At 36.2% G+C, this 26590-nt stretch overlaps 1 protein-coding gene across 6 annotated transcripts in view; it reads right to left on the bottom strand.

The window, feature by feature from the left end:
- Positions 1 to 380: 380 nt before the first annotated feature.
- The window catches only part of COBLL1 (cordon-bleu WH2 repeat protein like 1), a 75224-nt gene continuing 49014 nt past the window's right edge, over positions 381 to 26590 (bottom strand). For 5 of the 6 annotated variants that reach the window (XM_072342064.1, XM_072342060.1, XM_072342059.1 and 2 more), the window contains exons 5-14: positions 26080 to 26118; positions 25129 to 25226; positions 24776 to 25009; positions 18122 to 18263; positions 17446 to 17514; positions 11767 to 12031; positions 9303 to 9388; positions 7084 to 8708; positions 5420 to 5605; positions 381 to 2913 (exon numbers count right to left, since the gene is read on the bottom strand). In XM_072342064.1, coding sequence (XP_072198165.1) covers positions 2827 to 2913; positions 5420 to 5605; positions 7084 to 8708; positions 9303 to 9388; positions 11767 to 12031; positions 17446 to 17514; positions 18122 to 18263; positions 24776 to 25009; positions 25129 to 25226; positions 26080 to 26118 — 2831 coding nt within the window. In that variant the 3' untranslated portion in view covers positions 381 to 2826. The remainder of the gene's footprint in view (positions 2914 to 5419; positions 5606 to 7083; positions 8709 to 9302; positions 9389 to 11766; positions 12032 to 17445; positions 17515 to 18121; positions 18264 to 24775; positions 25010 to 25128; positions 25227 to 26079; positions 26119 to 26590) is intronic. The other variant, XR_011904337.1, reaches the window with a different exon arrangement.

A 26590-nucleotide genomic window follows, 5' to 3' on the forward strand; every position in this document is an offset into this window, starting at 1 on the left:
CCAATATCTGCTGTTTCATGATGAAAAGAAATGCATGTCTTCACTAGGGTCTGTTATTATGTCCATATAATTATACTGACATACCATTTACTGCAGAGTCCTTCATTTTCTTCCCCAAACAGTTCGTCTACTGTTCAAAAGCAGCAAGAGGTACGGCAGAAATAGTTACCTTGTGTTGGAAAGCATCTCTAATACCATTCCCCAAACCAACTATTCTTGGACTCAAAGGAAAACATACAGATATTTTCCATGCACGTAAGGCATCCACAACAAAAATTTACTTCTGCCGAGCTTAGGCTTGCTGTTGCTAGAAAAACTTGCTTTATTACTTAAGAAGATGTTTTGGTTTGAACAATTAACAAACACATCAAGTTAATCACCGAGAGTTTTAATAGAGTTTAAGAAAAAAAAAAGAATCTCTAGCAATATAATAGCAAAATATTAAAATCTTTTACATATATGCTGGGAGAGGGGGGGAAAGGGAAAGTTTTGCTAAACAATATTGCCAGTTAGTAACAGAAAATCTTGCTGAACAAATTCACGGTACTTCTGTGTGTAGACATTTAAGCTAATTACCAAGCAAGTTCAGTTATACAACGAAAAACCCTAAAATTCAGGAAAGATGTTTTTAGTCTTAATCTCTTATTACATACAAATTTGCCTTCAGGAGTTCACATCAAAGGGCAGCACACTTTTAACATGGAGCTCAGAAACAAAATAGTAGTACAGGAGTTAAATGTAAATAAAAGAACAACAAAGCAAGGTTATTTGATCTTTTCCAAAACCCACAACGTTTGGACTCTACACACTTGGTTGAAATAATGAAATATCATGTAGTCTACTGACAGAGATTACATTGTACAAAATAAGATTTAGTCACCTTCTGCAGAGAAAACAAAAGTAGTTTGAGAGCAAATATGTAACCCTCACCCACCCAAGATATAAACAAGACAACTACTTTGCAGTGCAAGCTCTCCCTGCCAGTTACAGATCAGCCTGTTGTACAGGAATGCTTGAAAAATGGAATTCAAATATCACACCAAACACAGATGCTTTGTAGACTGCTAGGAATGTGTTACAGTATTCAAGACTGTCCCTCAAGACATAAAGAAATCAGGAAAGTATGACCCAGTTAGATGCTAGAAAACAACCACCTCTTCTATCTCAATAGTTTCAAGTGAAAGATGAAGTAAAGTAGTGTTTTACAGTCAGACCCCAAAACAGATCTTTTGAACTACCATGTAAGGTTTCCCATTGGAATCAGCCCTTAACTGGAGGCAAGAACAAGGAGGAAAAGGAAGTGGTGGCATGCACTGACAGGGGACTAAGTTGTAGGTGTGGAAATATGAGAGAACAGCAGTGAACACATGTTCATCAGTTCTCTTTATGAATTTTATTTGCTAAAATCTTCTTCAAAAGGTTTCAGCATTAGGTTAACACTGTTTTACTTGTAATCAGTAATTGAGCCTGTACCAGAAAAGTAATGGGATCTGAGATTATTGCACAAAAACCTGGCAGCAAACTAACACCAACCTTTTGAAATGCACATACAGATCAGTTTCTGAAAATGAGTTACACAATGACTCTGAAGTATAAAATAAATATATAGTTAAAGAATAGAAACTAAATATAATTATATTTATTTAAATCCAGCATGAAAATATTTTAATATGGCAAATACCCCAGCACTTGCTGCATATCCACAATCTAGCTATTTCATCATAGACGTGACCCAATTTCCACTCTCTCCCAAAAATGTCTCATCTTGACAAGAACAGCAAAATAGATAAAATATAATAGGAAGCATTTTCTTTTTATATATGCGTATATATATATATAATTTATTTTTTTTTTCATTCCCATTTTGGTATTTAACGCTTAGTCTCTATAAATAGAAGCTCTCCAACACAAGGATGCTTTGTAAGTGTATTATCGTGCTGTTTTAAGATTAAAATATTTTCTATGAACAAGTCCAAAGTACATTCTTATTCAAATACCCAAGTCTACCTTTTTGTAAATTTCATTAAATATCAAAACTGGAATTTGCATTCTATCTGTAAGTGACTATTTAAAAACATATCTAGTTCACAAAAGGCATTGCTCATCTGAGTGCTAGGGAAGCAGTATATACAGTTACTAAGAGAAGATTAGAAACATCATGCAGTGCTACTGTTAAGAAAAGTTTAAGCAGTACAAAAATTTCCAGTAATTTATATCCTGTTTTCTTTCTTTCTTTTAAGATATCTTACTAGGAAAAAATTAAAGGACATTTAAAACCAAAATGCTAATCCCAACTACATCAGCTCAACGAACAAAATCTTTTTTTTTTTCCTTTTTTTTTTTTTTTTTTTTTTAAGAGAAACAAAAGTATTGCATCTTGTTTTCTACTAATTACAAATTTAATTTAACAAAGGAATATAGAGGCAGCATGTGGTAGATTTAAATTCATACAATCTGTTGAAGTAATACACAATTGAAAATTAATGATCTAAAATCCTTAGATTGCTTTAAATCTGTAATTTCAGCACACTACAACTACATTTGTTCTGTCTTGAAGGCTGAAATCATTAAATTTTTGACATTCTTTCCAACATAAGCTGAGATCATCTGCACCTTCTCTTACACCTTTTTAGCAGCATAATCAGCTTGATATAGAGAAAATTATTACCATAATTTACGTATTCTAATAATCTTTTCCAAGGCATCAAAGGAAACCAGTGTCATATTCCTAAACCATTGGACAAATATATACTAATCACTTTCAAAAATTGGTAGTTAAGGTGGCCTATGAAGCAGTAGTAAAGTGCAAAATATTTGGTATAATATCTAATGATTCGCTTTCGCTTCTGTGGAATACAAATGGTTAAGCCTGGCTCTTCCATTGACAGATACAGTGTTTGATGGAGGACCAACCTGGATGGAGGAAAAAAAGAGAAAAAGGAAATATTAACCCAATTTTTACCATGCTGCTGTGTGGAGCACATTACAGGGTATTATCTTAAAGAGAAGTGCAATACTGTTCCTTCAGGTAGTGCTCTTCTCACACAGTGAACCATCTCCTACATCTATTCTAAACAAAGCACATGTGCTACAGAAGTAGCACTAAATATGTTTTTTTAAGTAATTTCAAACCTTTCTGTAAAAACTTCAGTACATAACTATCAAAAACACATAATTTTTTTTTAATCAATCTCGAGACATGGTTGAGAAGAAATACATGAAAAAAATATCATTCCGAACAAATATTTTAAATAAAATGTTGAGCAGAACTGATTTCTAGCAAAATCTGACATTTATTTATGACACAGGAACGTTTCTGCTTTTCACTGTAGTTGAAAAAACCAGTAACTCCAGTTGGAGTTAATGAGAGCCATGCGAGCAACATACCACAGCTCAGAGTTTACTAAACAAAATGAAAACATTCTGAAGAGAAAAATAGTTAAAAAGAAACCTCAGTTGACCCATTTTAGGTTCGTAATTACTGAAGGTCCTATTCAACGCAAAAGGCCAGAAACACAAAAGACTACAGATCTTGGCACCACATACTGACAACTTATTAAGTACAAAAGGGAAAAAAGAGGATTTGGATAGTAGTGCCAGGTTCCTCCTTCCCCCCCTTTTTAGTAAATGACTCCCTCATAGAGCTGCAAGAGCAGAGGATATGGTGAGAGGTAAATGCAGAAGCAGGCACCTGACATCTTTCCCCCATTTTTCTTTGGTTCTTTCCTATATTACAGCATGCTTTTCTTCATGCTTACAGGCTTTCATTCTAATCGGTTTTCCTTAGAAGTACAGCCCTGTCCTCACCCACAGGCCTCTACAGATGCTACATGGGGAAAGAACATCTCCCACTCACAGAAGAGTGAGAGAGGGATGGGGGAAAAAGGTTTTTAGTCATCACCTCGTTCTTCGTAACACCATACGTACACGTACGACTGATAAGGACTGTGTGGGTCACTAAACATCTCTATTAGAAAATAATGAACAAACAATTTTTTTTTGTCTTTGGTCTGTTCGGTATCAGTACATTTCTTGAATTCTGAAAAGCACTTCATAAACTTTATTCTATAAAATACTTGCAAGTTACTGTGTAGCCCATGGATATTTCCCATAGAATCATAAAAGAAAGTTCATACACTATGCAAAATAAATAAAATTAAGTATTACCCACAATGTAATAATGCATTGGAAAAATACCCTAATAAAAATACTTGAAATACATCCACAAGTGGTGCTCTGAAAGTAATGCCTCCTATTTTATTATACTGGCCCATAATATCAGAGGCAGATGGTGGTGGTATGGTTGAACCTTCCCACCTATCTTGTGTTACATTTTCTTACATTTTGTATTTTCATTAACACGTTTTCTAAGTGGCTTGTGGTTAGTGATACACAGTAGTTAGAAGCAATGCTACAGCACATTATGTACCACTCTTACTGACTACTAGTTCAGCATGCTTATCAAGCTGTGGACAAGTTATGCATTTTTATAACCTTTCCAGGAAACAGCTTTCCTATTCAGGATAGAAATACCAGGAGATGCGTAAGTCTCAGAGAGGCTGTTGTAGTGCAACGCTGAATCAAAACCTCACATATTTAAAAAAGGCTATTCTAATATCTAACCATCAACTGACATGTTGTGATTGTAAGGGAAATCAAACATTTCCATTAAAGACAATTTAAAAATACCCTCACATCCACCCACAACACTTTACTTGAATATAAGCAAGTTTCAAGTGGGAAAGGGAAAAAAAACAAAACCTACTGAGTTTCCAAAGTTTCTGCAATGAGAAATTATTCTTCAATATAGAATGCAAAATATTAATGCTGAGTCTATGCTGAGTTTTGTGTGAGACTATCATTAAATTGTCTGGTTCAAATTTAAAACAATAGATTTTTAAAGTCTGCACTACCTTCCCCTCTGAGAGTGCATTTTAGGAGACCAAAACCAAGCATCAATTTTTTTTTACCTGAGAGAGTGAAGGAGAACAGTCCTGCCACTGAGAAATATCTTACTAATGATACCAAGCAGGAGGTTTGAAATACATTTATGAAGAATTTGGGACCTGATAAAGTCTAATAACTAGAAAAAAAATAAACATCCAAAACTTCTATTCATCTACCTAGAAAAATTGCAGCTAATTTGAGTCTAGGATGAAGAGTCTAGGATGAAGCTGCTTATCACCATGCATTTGTTCTATTTCAATATACGAACATACAAATCTGTACAAATGCAAATGCATTCACCAGCCTCATTCTGCAGAACCAAACTCTCCTCCCGCCCTCCCATCCCCATTGGGAGACCTTGTACATAGCACTTCATGTCCAAGCTGACTGCACTTAGTGTGAGGCATTAATATGGTAATTTTGAAGGAAGCACCATGAGTTCATTGTTATGGATGCAATGACAAAAACTCACCCTTTTCAATCTGGCTGCAGCTTCTCCAGAGCGGATTGCGGCCAGCAAGCTCTGGTGGATCTGTTCTGGGTCAGAGCGCTGGACTGGCATCGAGGTTTGTCTCATAATGATAGGGTGTGGGTGGTCAGCTGAAGCACCTGACTGTGCCTGAATCTTTTGCTCAATATTGCTTACATTGCTGCTTTTCTAGAAACAGAGGAAGTGAGAAGGACAAATCAAACAAACAAACAAAAATCCTTTATTGTTAATTAGCTAATTAGCAGCAAAGAAAAATCAATGTAAACATAGAGGAGGTCACATGTCAGACAGTGCTACTATAAAATTTGATTTGTTCAAGATCTCAGGTATAAGCCACATTTCTACTATAGCTTTGGAAAGTGATCTTCAATTTATCAGGAACAAAGAAGATATAAAAGCAACTTATGAAACTTATTAAAATGATGAAGTAATTCCTCCAAGATGAGTATGTGATACCACAAAGTGATATGATATGGAAAAAACATATTTCAGAAGGAAAGATAAACATAAAAATAATAAATCAAGCACTCAAAAACCCCATGATTTTATAACTTGAAATTATATCTTAAGTAAACAGGAAAGTATTCAAGCATTACAACTGGTTGAGATCCATAGGTTTTTTGTTTGTTTTCCCCCTGACAACTTGACAGGCTTTTACTCCAAAGTGTCACCACCTAAATGTAGGTCCCTTGACACCACATTGTAGCATAATTGAGAACAATTATCTAACAAAGATCAGTTACAAAGTATCCCCAGATAAAACCGGTTATCTCCACATTTATTTTACTAATGCATTTGTATGAAAATCTAAATTTGACATAAAATATTCCAGAAGCCACTCTGAAAAGTCTGTCAGTGTATTCTGAACCACAAGCAGGGAGGAGGAAAAGCATTGCTGTATTTTGAATCTACCAAACAAAGATTAGCCTCTAACTTCCATGCCTGAAGAAAACGGTCATTACAGAAACAGAAAGTTTTGGATAGTACTGCTTCTTGTCAGAATTCTGCAGATCTGTACAGAATATGCAGGACAGCCAGCATCTACACATCACAGACGTATGGATATGCCAAGCTCCCAGAACAGCTTAAAACAGCTCTCTGAATTATGATACAGTTCCATCTACACATTCACAGCATTAATACCTTAGTTGATTTTTATGACTGTTTTTTGTTGTTTTTTTTTTTTTATTAAGCTCCTCTCTCACTCAGTTAGGCCTGGTTCAAGTGTTTCTGCCATGATCTCTTGAAGCAAAACTCACCGCACTGCTTAAAGAAACCAACATACCACACCATAAAGAACACAAACGCTCTGAACATGAAAACAGGTGCATACAGTATAAACGATTGTTTAATTTACTGTCCTTCCAAGTTTTAGATGCTAATTATGGTGAGTAATTATTTCTAGTACCCGGAATGATATTGTTTTCATCTTAGCTAGCATTCCTTTTCTTCTAGTTATTTCATTACAGTGCTGCGCTGCTCCCAAATACCAGAGGTAGTTCAAACCGTATCAGTACAGAACTTTCTGATAAACAAACAGTTCAGAAAGTAGCCAAAGTCTCTGCTCTGCTGAAGGTGACATCACAGAAGATCAATGATAAAAAAAAAAAAAAAAAAAAAAAAAAAAAACTATTAACAAACTTTACCTTATCCGTTAGACTATTTTGTGTCCCTCCGATGATGTTGTGTAAGGAAGGGTTTTTCACTTGAGGCATGGAGGTAGCTGATGAGAATTCAGCTGCAGAAGAAGCAGATGAGAGTTCAACAGGACATTCTTCTCTTGGTGCCAGGCTGGAGACTGTACGCGTTTTATTGAATGACTGCGATCTTTTGACTGCTGAGGAGACAGCAAGTGCAAAAGGGGATGGCCTCGAACTGGAGTATGGCTTTGGAACTGCAAAAGTTCTTAGAGTTCTTAGGTTCAATGGTGCTGACTGACAGGAGGGAGAACTCGGTGGTTTATTGTTTTTAACAGGAGAAGTGGAAGATTCATCTTTTTTCCCATCATCATCTTTGTTTTCATCTACTGGAAGAGAGGAGCTACTTGTTGTAAGTAACGAAGTTTCATCAGGTGATGAGATTTTTTTCTCTAATTCTGTGTTTTTAACTTCATTTTGAATGGAATTAGGAGCACAAATGGTACTCCTGGCAATTGCAGATGACACATAATGACCTGAAACTCTTCTCTGCATCTGCAGATAAAACGAACTAGGCTTAGTTGTTGTAGGACTTAGAGTATTTGACTTCTCCTGAGTCTCAGAAGAAGCATTTGTATTATTTAAGCTTAGCATTGGTGGGACAAGCTGCTTAGAAGACATTGTCTCTATCTGACTGACCTCGGAGGTAACCCTGGCTCCAGATGGCACCCCATGTTCAGAAATTTTCTGCGTTCTGTGCAGCAGATCACTTTTTGCAGCAGGTATATTTTGCAAACCAGTCTGTAAGTGACCTGTACTTTTTGGAAGATGAGGAATTTCAGTTTGCATTATTAATTCTTTGGGGTCTTCATACTCCAGAGTGTTTTTGGAAGCAGATACCTCTTGAACCTTACAATCTGAAACATCTGATTCCCAGCTCTTCATTGTTTCCAAGGATTTTGGAGGAGGCACAATTTTATAAGTAGTCATTCCAATTTTTGGTATGTAATCTCTTGTAATTTCATTAGCAGGCTTAGGTTTAGGTTTCATGTCCTGCCTATAAAGAGGGTAACCCCTTATAATAGGAGACCCTTCTGGGATTTTTGCAATCATTTCTAGTGAAGTAACATTACTGCCGTTTGTACAAATATGAATTTCATCTTTCATGGGTATTGCTTTCTCATATGAAACTTCTTGTCTCTGAAGATTTTGTTCTGTTGAAGTTCCTTCATCCTTACGCATTCCTTGCATCACCCCAAGACCAGGGTTGTTTGTGTCTGTATTGTGTTGACGGACCATTCCTTTGAATGTGGATGATTCATAGTCTTGAGGAACAGTCATTTCTTTCTTTGCAGTCCTTCCCAAATTGCCAACCAATGGACCTGCCTGAATTGCAACATCATGAGTTTTTACGGTGTCCAGGCTGGTTTGACTTGTTTTCTGATCTTGCTTTCCTGGAATCAGTTGAGTGTAATTGCTATGACTTATGGCGATGTCATTTTTAGATGCTTGGCAGTTTGATAGTCTGTCAACTTCAAGCTTGCTGTTTTCGCTAAAATCTACTGCTTTAATTTTTGCTGTCTGTTCTTCTCCCCCTTCTTCATTTTCTGGGAGGAGTGTTCTATCACTGTGATCTTTAAAAAAGAGATTCCAGAAATTAATACAAATGCCAAAAAGGTTTAACCTTCCCTCTAATATCACTAAGTTCCAAACATCCAACAAATTTAACGACAAGGAGTAGCTCCTCACTACTATTATTATTTTCCTTAACACTTATTTTAAAAACTATAGTTATATTTGCCTAATGTTACTGAATAATTCTCTTCTTACACAGATATTCCTCATTACCAGCCTTCTGGTGTCATGCATGAATTAATAAGAAGCTACTACTGAATCATTTTAGTCCTAAGAAATTTCAGTTGATTATAATAGAAACCAGTAAGGTGAACTCTATTCAGCCTATTCAGTATTAAGTTAGATGCAATTTTTGCTTAGTTCCATCTTTGTGGCTTCTATTCCATGCTTTGAACATCAGAAGTGTTTTGTTAGCTTTACAACAACAAAAATTCAACCAATTCTTGTCACCTCATCTCAGAGGGGATACACCAAAGACATAGGAAGTATAAAGAAAATAATCTGATAATCACAGTTCAAGAGGTGACAGCATTTGAATTGTCTTTAAAGGAAGAGAGGAGTTTTCTTCAACAAAATGAGTGGGAACTACTCACCATAATTTTTATTTTGTTCCAAAATTCTAAGCTTCCTGTCATTCTCAAATGCATCTTGGTCACTGCTTATCTGAGTCTGTAGTTCTCTGCAAAGCACAACAGTGCATTAAATATGTTGGTATCATTCATTTCAGTAAACAGAAGATGCAAGAGAACTGGCAATGTTCTCCAAACACAGATGGAGAAATCATTCTGCCAAACACTGGAGTACTAAACAAAAAACATTATTTTTTTTTAAATGAGAGGAAATGCTGCTATGATATTTTACCAAAATGACATTCAGCTTCACTCTTATGTACACATAACGTGATCCATTTTCCTTTTCCTCTTTTTTCTTTTTGTTTTGTTGATTCGTGCACTCTGAACAAGCCCCATTCTTAAAACTCAAGTTTCAGTGAATCACTCAGGCAATGGCTTATCATTCCTTAACAACATTCTCAGTGTGAAGTCTTATGGCATCCTCCAACATTTACAATGTCTTTGATTTTTGTCTCCAGCATAATCTGCAGGGAGCAGCATGAGACACCAGCTGCATATGAACTGTGCAGTACAGACTTTTTGAAATACTAATGAAAGATGTTCTTTCCCTTTCATGAAATATCTTGAGAACAGCAAAGATATATGCATAAAATGTGTTACTTGCATACTAAACATTTTGCAAACGCATACAGTGTTTGTCCTGTGATCAGATGGGACAAAAGAACTGCATAAGTACTGAAAAAACTCTCCTCTGTTTTCAGGAAATATTAAGTATTTGATTTCAAAAGTTAAGTGGAAAATGCCAACATATTTAAAATTTCTCACTAAAAAAACCTATCAGAACTTCAACCTTCCATCTCAGTGATACTTTTATTTTCTGTAGTAACTAATACTGTCATTATGAAGATTCCAATTCATTTGCCACATCAAATGTTTTAGTTATCATTAGGAATCACTGCCATGAAATGAAGCATCTGCTTTGAATCATTTCAAATAATGAATTACCCATCCTCATGTTGCCTGTACAGTCCAAAACGTACGGTAAGTGTCCAACAACTGCTAAACAGAAGCTTTCAAAATTTGCTGGAAGAACGTTAAAGCTCAGTCCTGCCCTCTGTAATCTTGCCTATCTTCATTCCCTTGAATGGAGCAAAGGGAATGAAGGGAAACCATTTGCAATGGGCTGAACTGTTTAAAAACAAACCAAAAAAGAATGTCACCGAGTGTCAGAGTGTCAGAGCCACCAGGCCTATCTTACAAAAATCTGAATCACCAGAAGATTTTCATAAACAAATGTCACAGAAACCCTCTAGCTCTCATTTTCATCACTGTGATATTTCACGAAGGAAGAGATTTCTAAACTTTGAAATTATGGTGCAGTGCATATTAGATGACATTCCAGTATTATAGGCCATGAAAGGCTGTTACAAATCAAGGGATAGCAGTGAGGAAATGTCCCCATGACTGCTGTCCAAACTGGCACAGTAACACAAGTCTGATAATTTGCAAGTCTGTGAGAACTTAAAAATGACACTTGGCTGAGGCACCCCCTCACAGTTCCTCACAGAGCAGACACACCCAAGCAATTGGCACAGTACTCAGGGGCAGAACACCAATTTTTGAAGACCTTCTTTGCTCTGAATTGACAGAAAGACCCTTGAAATTCAATTCAAAGCTCTCTATATTACCTTCAAAGTTTTCAGCTACTGTAGCATTCACACAATTTGATTTTAGCATAATAATTGAAATAATTCTTGCAATTTAAATCAGGAACAGTAGCAAGTTCAGCTGCCCAACTGTGAATTACATTAACACAATGGGACCTCCTAGGACAATGAACATTGACTTGAACCAGGCACTAACTCATGTTGGGAACCTGCAAACCAGAAAGTGGTTTAATAAAAATGCCGCAGGGCAAAGTTAGAGCATCACCAAAAAAACGTGGTTAAGGAAAACAATGTGTCAATTCTTGTTTTTCCTGAGAGCAGATGAATCAAAATAGGTCAAGACAAGTGGCTAACATACGAAGAAAAAACCAAAAACATAGAGCAAGGTAACAGATGAGCAATAGATCAGCATAGCAAAATACCTGTTTTCCTCCAACTATATGAATGAACTTTTAATCGATAATTAACTCACTTCATTCTCCTCCACCCTATTTCCTTCCTCTCCTCAGAAAAGTGCTCTAGTAATAATGCTAGATGTTTTAGAGATGGGTACAGCTTTTCCAGAGTCTGGATGTTTCAGTAGTAAGAAAAAGATGGTCTAACCAGAACAGCCAGCAGAACATTCTGTCATTTATGTTGAAAGGCTTCATGAATTACTGTGTCCAGATAATGTGCTACAACGAAAGCTAAGCGTATTGATCTCATTCCTTTCTCACAATTCTCTATTTTATGCTCCACAATGAAACAGTACCCTGCATTTTATTTGCCTCCCCCATTCCTTCTCCAGTGCTCCTTTCTTTGTCACAAAGCGTACTTACTTGCCATCTGTGCTCATATTTTCTTGTTTTTCTTCCTCGAAGCTTTGTGAGTTGTCTACAGAAACAGTGCCAGCAACTGGAACTGATGAAGCACGATCATTTCTTTCAGTTTCCTGTGGTACCTCTGTAGAGCTGAAGGCTGCAGTAACCTCCCCTGTCCTGAGAGAGGTATCTGTACTTCCACTTTCCTCACCCTCTTGCACACTCATCTCTTCCTTTTCATCAATTTCTTCCAGGCTGTATTCTGAGGTATTCCTGGCACCACCTAAGCTCACAAAGAGAAGAAAAAAAGAAAAGGAAACACACCTTCAGTGTATAGATTAAAATGGGACTGTGAAGCTGGCCTAAGCAGTTTGATGAAGGAAAACTGAGAGTTCATAATATAGGGATGGATGGGGAAAAAAAAACGTATCAGTTTCAGTTTCATAGTATTTTCCAGTTCTTTTCAAATATCTCTTTTTACATGAAGATATGCTTATTGTCGTGCCAATGTCCATCCATTTCTGCATCTGTAACTACTGCATAATGTTTTCCTTTGTTTAATTCAAGAACTGAATTAGTATGGATAAAAATATATGTAACAAATATGAAGTCAGGCAGTTTATTTCACACAGTTTTCTAACAACTTCCATTAGCTCTCCAGCGAGGCTTAAAATAAATTGCTCCTTTATATCACAGTAAGTACATTAGAGAACTAGAAATCAAACCAAATCTGAACTTAGTCCATGTTTTGAACATGCCTGTTCATCACTATCAAAATTTTCCCATAATCATCCCAAGGATATCAAAACACATTTAGATGAGTCTTGTGCTCTGCCCTGTGCAAATAAATAAGTAAACAAAGATAAGAAAAAAAATATATGGAAAAGCATTAATCTATAAGAATAACGGAATTTTCAGCTAGACCATAATGAAAAAGGTTTAGTTTCTGGTTTAGGATACACAAGACAGTGCAACTGATGTTAGACTAATAAATGCAGGTTTTTTTGCTTTCCAGAGGGACTGTCTCTGGCTTTACTTTCCTGCCAGGAATCTTCCTACACCAAGATGTTGATTCACATTTATCAAGTATTAGTGGGTAGACCATATAATTAACCTCTCGTCTTTGCAACTTGCATTCTGCAAAACAAACAACATAACAATAATTTCATCTATATATGGCAATATGGTGACAGGGAAAGCTACTGGAAATAACAGAAGCTCATATGATCAGTGCATTCTGATCTGAGCAGAGTATTTCTGTTAGCTTTGCATACATCAATACCCATTAGGTACAGGCCTTGCAGTTGGCTGAATCAGCAAGTTTCAAAGCGCAATCCAACTCTACACAAAAAGGCTAAGACTGAAAACAAAGTACTAGCTTGAAGCAAGCAATCCTGGAAATGGGCAGAACCAAGACCATATTTCTTTAATAAAAAACATCTTAGACTGATTTTACTGTACAAAATATTATCCTGCAGCAGTCCCAGTACTTCTACAGAAGTAGCACTAAGGAAAGTAAATAAAAACAAAACTGTACGTGATTCGGAGAAACTCTTCACTGAGAACAAACACACTTTTTTTTTTTTTTTCAGTAATTAATTTTCAGTAATGGCATTATTGAGCTCATTCACAGCTGCAGAGTAACTACTAAAGAAAGAAAAATTTACTATTTAATTCTATTTAGTTTTTCACAGTACTCTCTTGTGATAATGCTTTGCAGCTGCAGACTAGGCACTGTCATCATTAAGTCAAGGAGCTGAGTGTAGAGGTAATCTAGATCTCCAAGGAAAGAGGAGGAAGATTGCAAAATGGTGTAGGTAAACCTCCTTCCATATTACTTAAGCACATGTGTTTATATCAAGGGGATTTGATTCCTTAGACTTCACAACCACCAAGGCCCTTTTCTCTTCCTCCCTCCCTCACCCACATCTATTTGATCTCTAAACTGGGGTAAAATCATACAAGCAGCCAAACATCCTGGGAGATTTCAGTGATAGCAGAATACTGGCAAACATCAAATGTGCTGAGACTAACCTACAAGACCACATCCTCCTCACAGGTGACAACTGCTATGCTTGAAAATGAGTGAAAACTATTACAATTGATAAGTGGCCTTGCAGCACCTTGCAGCATCTGAGAGGCTCAGGTTAGCTCCTAGATGCCACAGACCTCAAGCCATCAACAACCAAAATGTTACTGGAACCATAGAACAAAGACTAAGACCTTCAGCCTAATACTTTGTGGAATCTTGACTTATATAATAAAGCACAGCCAGGACTTCTAACAGGACAAACAGAATAATTCTTGAGTTGCTATGATTTATGCCTAGTAAATGCAGTTATCTCTGTCATTCTTGCTCTGAAGAAGCATAACAAAGGTGAAGTTAGCACACTAAGTTTTTATTCCTATATTGATGGGATGGGAACTTAGCTTGGGTGGGTAGGAGATCAAACTGACTTTACTCTTACATGAAAGTCCCTCCCTTGCTGTGCTAGGATCACTTCCAAATCTAAACTACAAATATGCAATTCCAGACAACAGTAAAAACAAAAAGCAAACCTTCATATTTATAGTTATCTCTCTACTGCATTGTCAGCAGAGTATCAGACTTACTTAGAGTTAATTTCTACTAGCAGTTTATGTCTGTAACTGTTACTAGAAGATCTGGGCTGCCAGTGCTGCAGCAGAATGAAGTGTGTATATACCAAATTCATTCACAACATGTAACAGCCATCCTTCACTTACATCATGCAGATGAACAGTTTGGATTCTATGACTTATTTCCAAATCCTTCATTTAGAGTTTTATATGCAGCATATCACTAAGAATTACTTATGGCAACACAGGATACAAACTGCACCCTTATTGCCTATGTATCTCCCTGTGTAAATATGTATATAACATAAACTGTATTTTTGTCTTGGGCGATTTATTCTCTATGCACATTAGTCACTGAGTTTTCAATAGTTCTACAAGAACATTGTTAGAATCTACATGATGGCACTGTGAATACCTGATGACTGCTTTACCGACTTCAAGTGTCCTTTAAGTCTGTAAGAATACAACAGATAACAGAATGACATTTCTGTCAGTGCCTTTTTACACTTGTAAATATCAAAGCCAGAAAGCCTGACTATATCATGTAAATGCTCAGCCCTATACTCCTTGGAAAGTTTTTTAAGAGAATCTGTAACCAAGAACATTATATAAAAGGATTTGTTTAGTGGGAAATCATGTACAGATCTTTAGCTTCTCTCTTCTTAAAAATTACACCTTCTCCCTTAGAAAAAAAAGAAAAAGTGAAGCTTTGGGAAGGGGAACGAAAAACATAACTGAGAATAAACTGTTCTTTACAATTCCAAACGTTCAAATTAATTCTCTTTAAATGTTTATTCCATTAGATGTCTTCATATCACTTTTGTCAAAGTGCAGTCTGTTTTTAAATGTTGCCTATTCTGAACTAAACAGAATAATTCCAATTACTGCACACAGTGCTAGTAGTCATGCAATACTAAGACTCTAATAACCCTTACTGAACACTCAATGCTTTATTATAGGGCAGAAGGTAACTCTACTTTCATAACTTAAATTTCCTTACTTATTTGCTAAAGGAGAAATGTGTAACATAACTGCCTTGAGAATGTTAGTCATGGCTGATGAAAAACTTGATGCTTCTGGAACCCTGACACTTCAAGTAGTATTGACAAAAAGAAAGGAATCCACTGAGTTAATGTAATGCTAAAACGAGATCCAATTTAACAATTTATTATTCTATCCTATCTATGTTAAAAAGTGCCCAATTTGATAAATATTTTTCAAATTAGGATTAACTCAAGAGTAGCAAGATTGATTTTACTGCAGGTGAATACTGGTTCTCACAGCATGTACTAAAAGGACCCTTTACAAAGAGGCCTCTAGACAGTTTCAGAGATACCACCAGAGAGCAGTAGTATCCCATGAGGAAAAAGCAAACAAAAAGAAATGAGGCTGTGCTATGCAACTCATCTCCACGTTAAAAATAAAAATAAAAATGCGTTGCACTCAGTCTGTAAAGGACATTAAAGAATACAAGACACCACAAACCAAACTAGAGAATGAAAAACGTCAATAACTGTGGAAGTAGATGCCAAGCCTCACAGAGACTGTTCTAAACCCAATAAGGATGATTATTTTTTTATTTTTTTTTCCATTTCTTTCTATATTACACAATAGATATTTAATCACAAGAAATCAAATACCTCAAACAGAGGCTACTAAGTCTATGGAAAAGTGGTCAAGCTATTGCTAAGAAGCTCAAAACTGCTTATTTGTGCAGCACTTAAGACATTATACTTGAGGGAAATGCAGAAATTCTATCTATCTACTTAAGACAGAAACAAGCTCAAGAATCAACAAAAAAGCTTAATATTAAATGATAAGCTTTCTATTCATGTTAGATCCATTACATGTAGATGAATGTGGTTTTGAACAGAGAAAACCAAGTACTAATAAATATTAAGAATGACTCACTCAATTATAATCACCACCTTTCTTCTGCTACAACTAGGAAAAGGAATGTTCATATTTTTAACACATTTTCAAATTCAGATTGCACAACAGAAGCTAATACTTTCTATTTATTAAGTATAAAGAGCTTTCTCGCTACTGTTTCTATTAAGTGTCACAAATGGAGACCAAATGTACTGATGACTGATCCTTCTAGTTGGTTTTTTTCCTTCACCAGAGGCCTAAGGAAGCAGGTGACATTTTTTACATTTTTTAGTCTTTTTGGGGCGCATTTATGGTTGTTGTTGTTTTTTCCTTTTTTTTTTTTTTTTTTTTTTTTCTCCTTAACCACCATTTTGACTGACAATTCCAATAAACAAGTTGGAAAATTAATATATATTAGAGTGCTAATATAACTAGCACAGAAACTGAGTAAATACATGAACCTCATATACTGCTCATGGAGTCCCACATGCATGACGTTCACGTATTACATCCTCAGTGAAACATACAGAAGAGTAATTTTTCTGGATTGCACTGGCACTGATTATTCTAAGCGCTTTACTAAGTTTTAGAAGACTTCTAGATCCTCTGTCTTGTATCTGAACTCTACTTACCAATAGCAGCACTTAGTAGTACAAAATGAAGAGCTTACAATAACATAGTGTTCAGCAGCCAAAGAATTGCATTTTGAATAGCTATACTTTTATATATCACATTTTTCCATAGCACCCAACAAATAAAATGGATTATAAAGAACTATGTATGCATGCAGTTGATAGTTACATTTATAAGTTGTGCTTTCAAAGGCTGTTCAGATGCAAACCAAAAAGCAAGAACCCCTAAGATTATGTACGTTAAGGGCAGCAACACAGGATTCTGGAAACAACTCGGTTTTAGCTTTTGAATGTTTTGTTACGGGATATACAGAAGTCACCAAGACTCTATCTTGTTCTTGCCTAGTCTTGTTGTGGATAAAAAGGGGATAATGTTTTGTTTCTTCAGTGTGAAGCACAGAAAATCAATACAAAATTTACTGTACATCATTATTATAAATTATCCTATTTGTCTTTCAATTAAAAACTTAATGGAGTTGAAACACTGAAGTTAGTATGTACTCATCTACATATCTATATCTACAGTACAGTGATTTATTATTATAACAGTTTATTATGACATACACTTAACTGATACATTTGGAAAAAAACCAACCTGTTTCAGACCGCATTTCAGCAGCTCTTCCTTCCACTTCAGTGAGGACTGATTCTCTTGACTCCGTTACTGAAAAGGTAATACATAACAAGTCAGGTAACAAGCATCGCCTCTCCATTTCTATACAGTACATTAAATTATGATCTTACAGACTGGTGAGTACTTCAAGGAATACACCTTCTCTTAAGTAACCAGTGCTTGTTATCACATTTCCCACATATTTTTAATATCAAATCTTAGGTATTTTTGAACCTCAGAGAGTTGACTTTTTGATCAAATAAAAGAATTATAAAAGAACAAAAGTCAAGAACAAATATTCTTCTTCTTGGTCCATTTCCTATTAATTAATTAAGCTCCCCTAATAAGCTATCCCTGATGCAGAGAAACTAGTCTTCTCTCCCCATATATGTAACACAAAGACAACTGCTATAGTTAACCTAACAACAACTAATTGGGTGAGTGTGCATGTGCATATTTGATACTAATCTGTATGCCCTAAAACAATGTTTTTCACACTGTATCAGTCAATCTAATAAAGCAGCATTACCACTTCCCTACAATCCAAAGATTTTTAACGCTGATGTATTTACTGAAAGTTCTTACCTTATCAGGTAGTATTTCTTTAATGTTTAACCAAATTGCCATACCTCCCAATTAAAGAGTATAAAAAGATTACCAGTCCCATTGCTGCTTTCACTTTGATCTTCTGGTGTTCTAGAGGGTGGTGAGGGTGCTTTGCGCTTCATCCTCCGTAGAGAGCTTACAGAAGCTGTGTCACTGAGCGGCAGAGAACCTTTTCTTACTAATCCCAAAGGGGCCTATGAAGGTAGATAGGACGGGAAAATGATTATTAGTAATGAAAGCCAGCAAAATAGCTCTTGTAATTATTCTCCAGAAGTATTTTTAATAAGCAATTGGGCAAGAGTGATTGTTCACCTATTACAAAACATATGATGTTTCTCACCTTTTTTTCTTCAAATTAAAAATAATAAACTAAAAAACCACTTTCCATAGTAATGGAATATATACGCAGAGGTGCAGCAGAAATTTACACAAAAGAGAATTTTTTCCCTTTATAACCTATTAAGGCCATTCTACAAAACTCAAACCAATCTTCTCAGAAGTAGGTAAAGTAATTATGAAAGGTTTCCTTCAGCTAGACACAACAGAAATTACACAGTGTTTCCTTCTTTGTTCCTTCAACAGCATATTTAATTAGACTACACATGTAACTAATAGGATTTTGTTACCCTGCTTAAAACACTTGAACTTCTATAGAAATTTCCCTAATGCCATCTTTCAGAAGTTATTTTGGAAAGTACAACTGCCTCATCATAACATCTATTCATGTTAAATTGCAGTAAATCATAACAAAAATAATTATACTAACCATTGATGTTCAGTTGTAATAATCCCCTCATATTATCATAGCAGAAGACAGACTTCTTAATTTACAAGTAATCAAAAGCATTAGAAAAGAAATGAACGAAGATTACTTACAGGATACCTACTGAGAATATCCGTTTGTATGATGCAACAGTCCAACTGATCTTTAAATTGTTTCCTAAATACACTCCAATTCCGAAAGACAGCAGCTGTAAATCTGCCTGCCACTTTTAACTGCAGTTTGCCTCATACTGAAGAAACCTTCACAAAGGAGAGTATCAAGTAGCAGAGATGATATATGTATGCCTACAATCTTCTGTTTCCCCAGATGATTCTTTCTAAAAGATCACTGACAACTGAATTGCTGACCATAAGATCCATAGAATATTTATTATTTATCAAGCTAACACTAGGAAAGGAATAAACATCTTACAGTAAGGAAGATTGATTAAAGATAAAAAGCTACAGCACTGGGTCCTACGTAATAAAATTATCAAGAAAATTACAAGAGAAGAGATATTGGTGCAAGCCACCCATGAAGCAATGTTTGGCAGCTCCTGCTAGATCTCAGCACAACACCTGAACGAATGAAAACCATCCTCTGAGCTGCCCTTGGGATACTCAGTCACCTGCTGTGTTTCATTCACACTCAGCATCGCATAATGACAAATAGATACTCTACTGCACTGCAAGAAGCAGCTACATCCAAAATGTTCAGATGATTTTTTTGGCAATCACTCTAATGTGCTGAAGCATTGCACCTTTTACATCAAAGTGGGGCTTCAGGTTTTAAGAATAAAAAGCAAAGCAAAAGGTGAAATGTTCTTTTAAGAACAGCAGAGGATATGGGCATCGGACTCCACTCCTAATCAACTGATGAGGATCCAGTCAGTTCTTGGATTAAAACTTCACACTTCCTGAGCAGTTCCATAGGAGATTAAATTAATAGCATTCAGCGTCTGAATTTTTGCAGGACGGAATGTGAAATTTAATATTACTTCCACAAACAAGGCTGTATTATTATTAATCCATCTCCTGTCTTGCTATTGGGTTGGTTCTATTTCTCTCCTTGTGGTATCTACTCTCCAGGCAGCAGCCCCTCTGTTCTGCTCCACACACTGTTGCTCTGTTAGCAGGTCTGCGCTCTCAGCTGCTCTGCACAGCCTCCTCTTCAGCTGACTCGGCTGGCTTGGAGCTCTGTGCTCATTCGCTCAGCAAAACAGATGTCACCAGAGTTCCACCTGCACAAGAAAGGGTGTACGTGTAGGGAGGGGAATAATGTTCTCAGTATAAGAGCACAAATGCTCCTAGAAGATTTTTATAAGCCTCTCTACTGCCCTGCATTCAAAGAAATAAACGGTTTGCAAAAAGATTTCAATAAAGTACTAAATGTTCCAGTTACGGTTCAAGTGTTGAACAGATTTTCTAAGGAATTATTCAACATATGAATATTAAGAGCTTTCAAATCCTAACAAAGACTGTAATGTGAAAATAGTACTTTAAACAGATGGAAAAAAATAATGGTACTGAGATACATTTGACAAAGTTTAGAATGTACATCTGGGCGTTCATTTGTCATACCAACTCCCAGTGATAGCCAGTGCTTTATCAGCTGCACTTTAACTAAAGTTCATGTTAGAATCCCTGAAGTAATTAAAGGAGAAACAGGAGCAAACACTTTTGTCTTAACTTCCACAACAGGAAGAACATTTCCACTTTTCACACTGTACCTCTCCCTCATCCCGGAGGAAACAAGCATGAATATGCAACATTTTAGCCTCAAATGTGTGCAGATGCATTTAGCACCCAATTCCCACACCAGCCTAAGCCAAAACTTACAGAGACCATTGCTTCCCATGTTCCAGCCTCTCTTGGCTATGGCAGATGCGGTGCCTGACTTTTCCTAACATTTTTAAAAAAGCGAAAGAAAGGCAAATAAAGCTAGCTAGTTTGCAGCTGGAATAGGAGAAAAACATTAAGCTGGAATAGGAGAAAAACATTAAGTACTGGGGAAAGAATAGAGTGGAGCATTTTCATTGTGTTCAAAAGCATACCATACCAAAAATATTGACTATATACGTATTCTCCTATCACCAGCATCCCTTTTGTTCCAAGGGTAAGTAGGTTTAGAAGAGGCCATACAGGGAATCTGAGCACTGCCATCCCACAGTGAGCACTGGCTCTATGAAGACCTCCTAAGGCTCACACAGTGCTTGCTGTGTCCTTGCTCTACTGAGTTTCTGATCTAACTTCTGAAGCATGGAACTCATCCCCCCTCAGCAGTCTTCCAACTTGTTCCATGACAGAGACTAATAAACCTCTTCAGGAACACTTCATGCTTTAGTTGCTTCCTAACCCCTCTATTTTCCTCTGGCAGCTCTTCCTTTCTTTTCTAAAAGAGAGACTGGAGATTTCAATTTCTTCGGGAGTTACAGTTGAGTAAAAAAAAGCAAGCTGTATCTCTACAGTTGTGATGTTCTATCCATCATTTTAAACTGTACATGGTTTGACTAAAAATATTCACCCCTATGCAAGCACAGCTTACATATACTTCTTTACAGTAACTGGAAACAGCATAAGGTGACAAACACTCATGACAAAGAAATATATCACCACTTTTTAAAAATAAAGCATTCCAAAGAAAAACAGCAATTTAAAAGAAACACTTTTCTTTTAAAAAATGGCTGTTACTAGAATAATGCATCTACTTTTATGAAAACAGAAGATACACAGACTGTGTTATATGTTTAAACTAGCTAGCTCTAAATGTACTTCTGGCAAGAGCCATCTTGCCTAAAATTAGAACCAATATGTAAGTGAGAGTTTTTCCTAATTGATTTAACATTGGAATTACTGGACAAAAATACAGAACTTAAGCTGTACTGGTCATCTTCTGAATCAAAGTGAACAACTCACACTACCCTAACGTGTAAAAGCTACAGCCTTACCTTCATATCATATGGATTTCTCACCTAAAAATAAGACAACATCTTCAAAAACTAGTTTTGTAATCATTCTGAAATTGAGGCGGAAAAAGAATCATTTTCATATCAGAGTGTAACTGTTCAAATACAGAAAAAGCACTTTGTTTCTTTAGAGAAGCAAAGAAGCCAAAGAAACTAAAAAGAAAGTAATCATTAAAAACCTTTTTTTTTTTTTTTTTTTTTTTTTAATCATGAGAAACTGGACTAAATACATTGTGAATATGCAGAAAAACAACAGTGAGAACACTGTTCCCTTAATGTTGGCTCGTTCCACTGTTGCCTAATGCTACTACTTCAGCATGTTGCTATCAAGACCAGGCAAACAATTTATCAAGACAAAACTGATATTTCACTCTGCCTTCCTGGATGTGATCCATTGTTCCACAGCTGTTATGAGGGCATTTTTGCTAAGAAAACCTTGCCTGTGCAGTCCATTCTGCATTGGCACAAACAGATGGAAGTCAGAAAGCAGTAAATCTGGACTATATGGCAGGTATGGTAGGACAGTCTAGCCAAGATTAGCAATATGCTCCCTGGTCTTCAAACTGATATGAGGCCTGTTATTATTTTGCAAGAGAAAGGTGGCCTTCTTCTCTCGTCTGACTCTGTTCAAGCCTTCAGCCTTATTAGCATCATGATGCAGAGGTCAGAGTTAGGAGTATGTCTGAGATCCAAGAAATCCGGAAGAATCCCACCTTTCCAATCCCAAAGGACAGTGCACATCACCTTACCCACAGGAGGCTGCATCTTGAACATTTTATTCAACAGGAAATTCACACACTGTCACATTGTGGACTGCTGTTTTGACTCTGGCTCATATTGGTGCCATCACATCTCCTGAAAGGTTAATGATGCAATCCAGGAAACTATCACATTCATCCTCATATTGATTCAGTAAGTCCTAACAGACTTGCACATGATATTCTTTCTCTTTCTGCATGAGCTTTTGTGAGACCCACCTGGTGCAGTCTTTGCAATATTCCAGCACTGCAACTGCTGTTCAATACTGCACTGAAGCTAATATTCCGTTCTGTAAACAGTTCCCTGGTCACAGCCCACCAATTCCCACGGATGAGCTAATCAAGATGCTCTTCATTTAATGGTGTGACAGGTGTGCATGGCTGCCAAAACATGGGTTGCCTTTCACAACACAGCTGCCACTGCTGAAATGTACCACCCAGCACCTCACTGTGCTCACATCCACTGTATGCTCTACATAAATGTACAAGAGACAAGAAATGCCAACATGTATAATTTTTTCCCCACATGAAGGAATTATATGACACACTTTTGCTTCATATGCACTTCCATAACAGATGGCATTTTGCCAAACTGCCCCTCTGCTGCCATTTGTTGCATAGCCACAAAACGTTACAGAATACTGACAAAGATTCAGCCTCTACTGCCATACCACCAACATCCACCTCTGAGATTGTTGGTCAACATAATAAAATAGGGAGCATTACTTTAGGAGCAGCCCTCATAGATGTTAAAAAGAAGATATTTTACATGAATTTGTAAAAAGCAAAGTACACAGCAAATCTTCACACACACTTCAGTCCCAAGCTTTGCAGTAGCCAACCAAAACAGCATAACAATGAAATCAGAGCTAAAGAGGAGTCATTTCAAAGGAATCTTCCTCATGAGTTATTCAACTTCTGTCAAATCACTTTAGATTGATAAAAAATGCCAGTATGAAACAATACATTTGTTATTTAATTGAGTGACAGATTCAAACCTGCAGTTATACATTACTGTTAGATATAAGAGGATATTCATCATTACACGCTGACACTAATAAATTATTTTCCAAAAAACTGAATTCAGTTAGAAGATAAACACGATGAGGTTAAAAAAAAACCACCTGAAATTCCTTTTACTAGAATATAAAAAGAAACTGCTGTCTTTTTAATGATAAAAGTTTTCAGCAACATAGAATACACAAATTCAGAACTTATGTTAAACAGTGCTCTCTTGTGGCCCTGTGCATCATTGAATGATCAAATCAACGTATAAACAAAGTCACAGCTTGAAATTTCTTTTGATTTCCTCCTAGTCTAACAAACAATAGATCCCTTAGACTTGCATCTCATTGAGTACTACAGTTTATCTTTCTAGCATGAAGGTAACCTCATTTATTGAAGACCATCTTTAGATTCTGATTTTAAAGAAAAAAAAAAAAGAGAGGGAAAAAAAAAAAAAAGTGATTCTCCATTTAAAATGATAATTTTAGTCTTGAGCTTTAACTGTAATTCTTAACTGGTATTAGAGGTAAGATTGTGATACTGCATAATGCCTCATTTTTTCCCCAAATCCCATTGGCTGAATTTGTGCAGTGCAATGAGTACATGGGTAACTAAATACACATCCAGCACCTCATAGCTTCAATTAAATACATTCCCATTTCACTAAAATAAAACATTTTAACTTGCTGGAAGCTCAAGATTCTTAAGACTCCTTCCCAAGATTTTCACCTTTTTCAAGTAGCATAACGAACAAACCGAACAAACTACTCTTTGTCCTCTATAACTTAAACTTTAAAAATGACAGGGGAAAAAAAAAAATAAATAAATTACAGAACATGCTAAAATGAGAAGATGTTAAAAAATAAAAATAAAAAAATTAAATATCTGTGTAAAATGTCTTCATGTAAATAAATAAATAAATAAATAAATAAATAAGTAGTCCATAAGAGCAAGAAGCTCCTCACAGCTCATACAGCTTATATAAAATGTCTGTTTTGCTTTTTCAAAATAGATCAGCTATTTCAGATAGAAACACGAAGACTAGAAGAAACATCTTCCAATTTCCGTAGTTGTTTTCAAACTAAAATGTTCAAAAGCAGATACTACAGCTTTATTTCCCATTAATTTCAAGCACCAGCAAATATATATCAAGATTATTGAAGTTATCAGCTCTAAATTTCTTGGTTTAGGGGAAGCGAAACAAATTCAACTAACCTGTTGATTCATATCAAGGCTGTTAGATTTCACAATATCGGATTCTGTCCTGATTTCTGCAAGTTCCTGGGGGGCACTCAGAGAATTTGGCATGGGTGGTAGAGGAGCTCTCCGTTTCTTTGGCATTTCAGATGGCAGTGTGTTGGAATCATACTGCTTGCTAACAGTGCTAGGTCTTGTGGTAAACGTTGGCCTTGGCTTGCTCATTAATGGAGTTGCTGGGGCACTGGCAGTCTTGGGATTTGGGGGAAAGAAAAGAAGTATACATATATTACTTAAGCTTTCAGGAAAACATTGATGTATCACTATGAATATGTTTAGAAAAGTTCTGCTTATATGAAGTTACATCTTACTTGTTCTCTTTTTTTCTTGCTTCGTTGAAAAAAGCTGAAAAACCCCTTGTTTTCTTTCTCTCTTAGAACATCTGAGTTTTCAGACACACGATCGGAGTCTAAAATAGGAGACAAGAGTTCTAGATGTTATTTATTGTAGAGATTATTTCTCCTGCGTTCTTTCTTTTTCTCTGTCACAGGCCTTCTGGAGTAATATACAAAGCTCACCACAAATCACTTATATTAATAGCTTTTCTAAAAGCTGTAAAATGAACAGGTTCCTACCATCAGTGTTCTTCTCCTCTTTCTCAGAGTGGAGAAATGCTGCGTTTCAGCTGCTACTAATAACTCCAGCACTTACCCCAGCCCACCCCACTTGTCAAAAGCTACGGTTCACGCAAAAAAGGCTATGGGAGGGAAAAGAGCATCAGCTTCCCTAGTTCACAGTTCCTATCAGCTTAAATACATAGCACAGTGTGAAGCAGGGCAGCTCAGGTACAGGCCTCCACGTGGTATGCACCACTGAAAGACCAGATAGGTGCTGCATATGTAACTGTCATGTCAGTCATGGTAAAGATAACCAAATCTTGCAGGATTTATCCTGCTTTACATGCCCTTATTCACATCGACATTTTGTAAACACAGACATTCTCTTTCTACGATTTTTATTAGATTTTATTTTCATAAGGAAATCCCTTTGAATGCAAATGCAGCAACCAACAGCAGGCAGCAGCAATACCACAAGGCTAGGATGAATATAAGCACAAGTATAAATTTTCAAGCAATCTAAGTAAAATAGTACAAAAATGCTTTATACATAGTTTGGGTATATACATTTGTACTTTTTTTTAATATGCATTTATGATAGCTCAGATAATTGCTGAAGTCACAGTTAAGCAGATATTATTACAGGAGAAAATGATGATGTCATGCAAGTTCTACAGTTTTGAAGCCTATTTCAGTAAGGCCTACCTTTCAAAGATGGCAAGTTTAAGTCAACTGGTGATGTGGCTACAAAACAGATAAGAAAGACAGAAAATGTCAAGTTGAACAAAGGATGTAGTTTTAAGTGACACAGAAAACCAAGCTGAATCTTCAGTGTTAGGAAAAATAACTGAAGAAAATAATGCATATATTTATCACCCAATGCAATATAAAATTTAAGAGCGAGTCTGAAGGCATACAATGCAGACTGCAATGCAGACTGCATGGAGAACAATGAATATAATGAAAATATAGTCTGAGTAAAACACGATTTGTTATATAAAGGTACACCTCGCCATCTACTTTCATGAAGAAAGTGGAAAACTGAGAGCTTTTCAATTATATGCACAATGGAAATGCTAATCTACTTGGCACTAAATGAGTTATAGTATATCTGAACTTCCAAGTGAGGTACTGCCTTATGGGACATCTGTGTTCCCTCCCATCCTCTCCTAAGGATTTTTGGCTGTTACTTCATTCAAATGACACACGGTTCATG

This window comes from Excalfactoria chinensis, chromosome 7 (assembly GCF_039878825.1).
Source record: "Excalfactoria chinensis isolate bCotChi1 chromosome 7, bCotChi1.hap2, whole genome shotgun sequence".
Taxonomy (NCBI): domain Eukaryota; kingdom Metazoa; phylum Chordata; class Aves; order Galliformes; family Phasianidae; genus Excalfactoria; species Excalfactoria chinensis.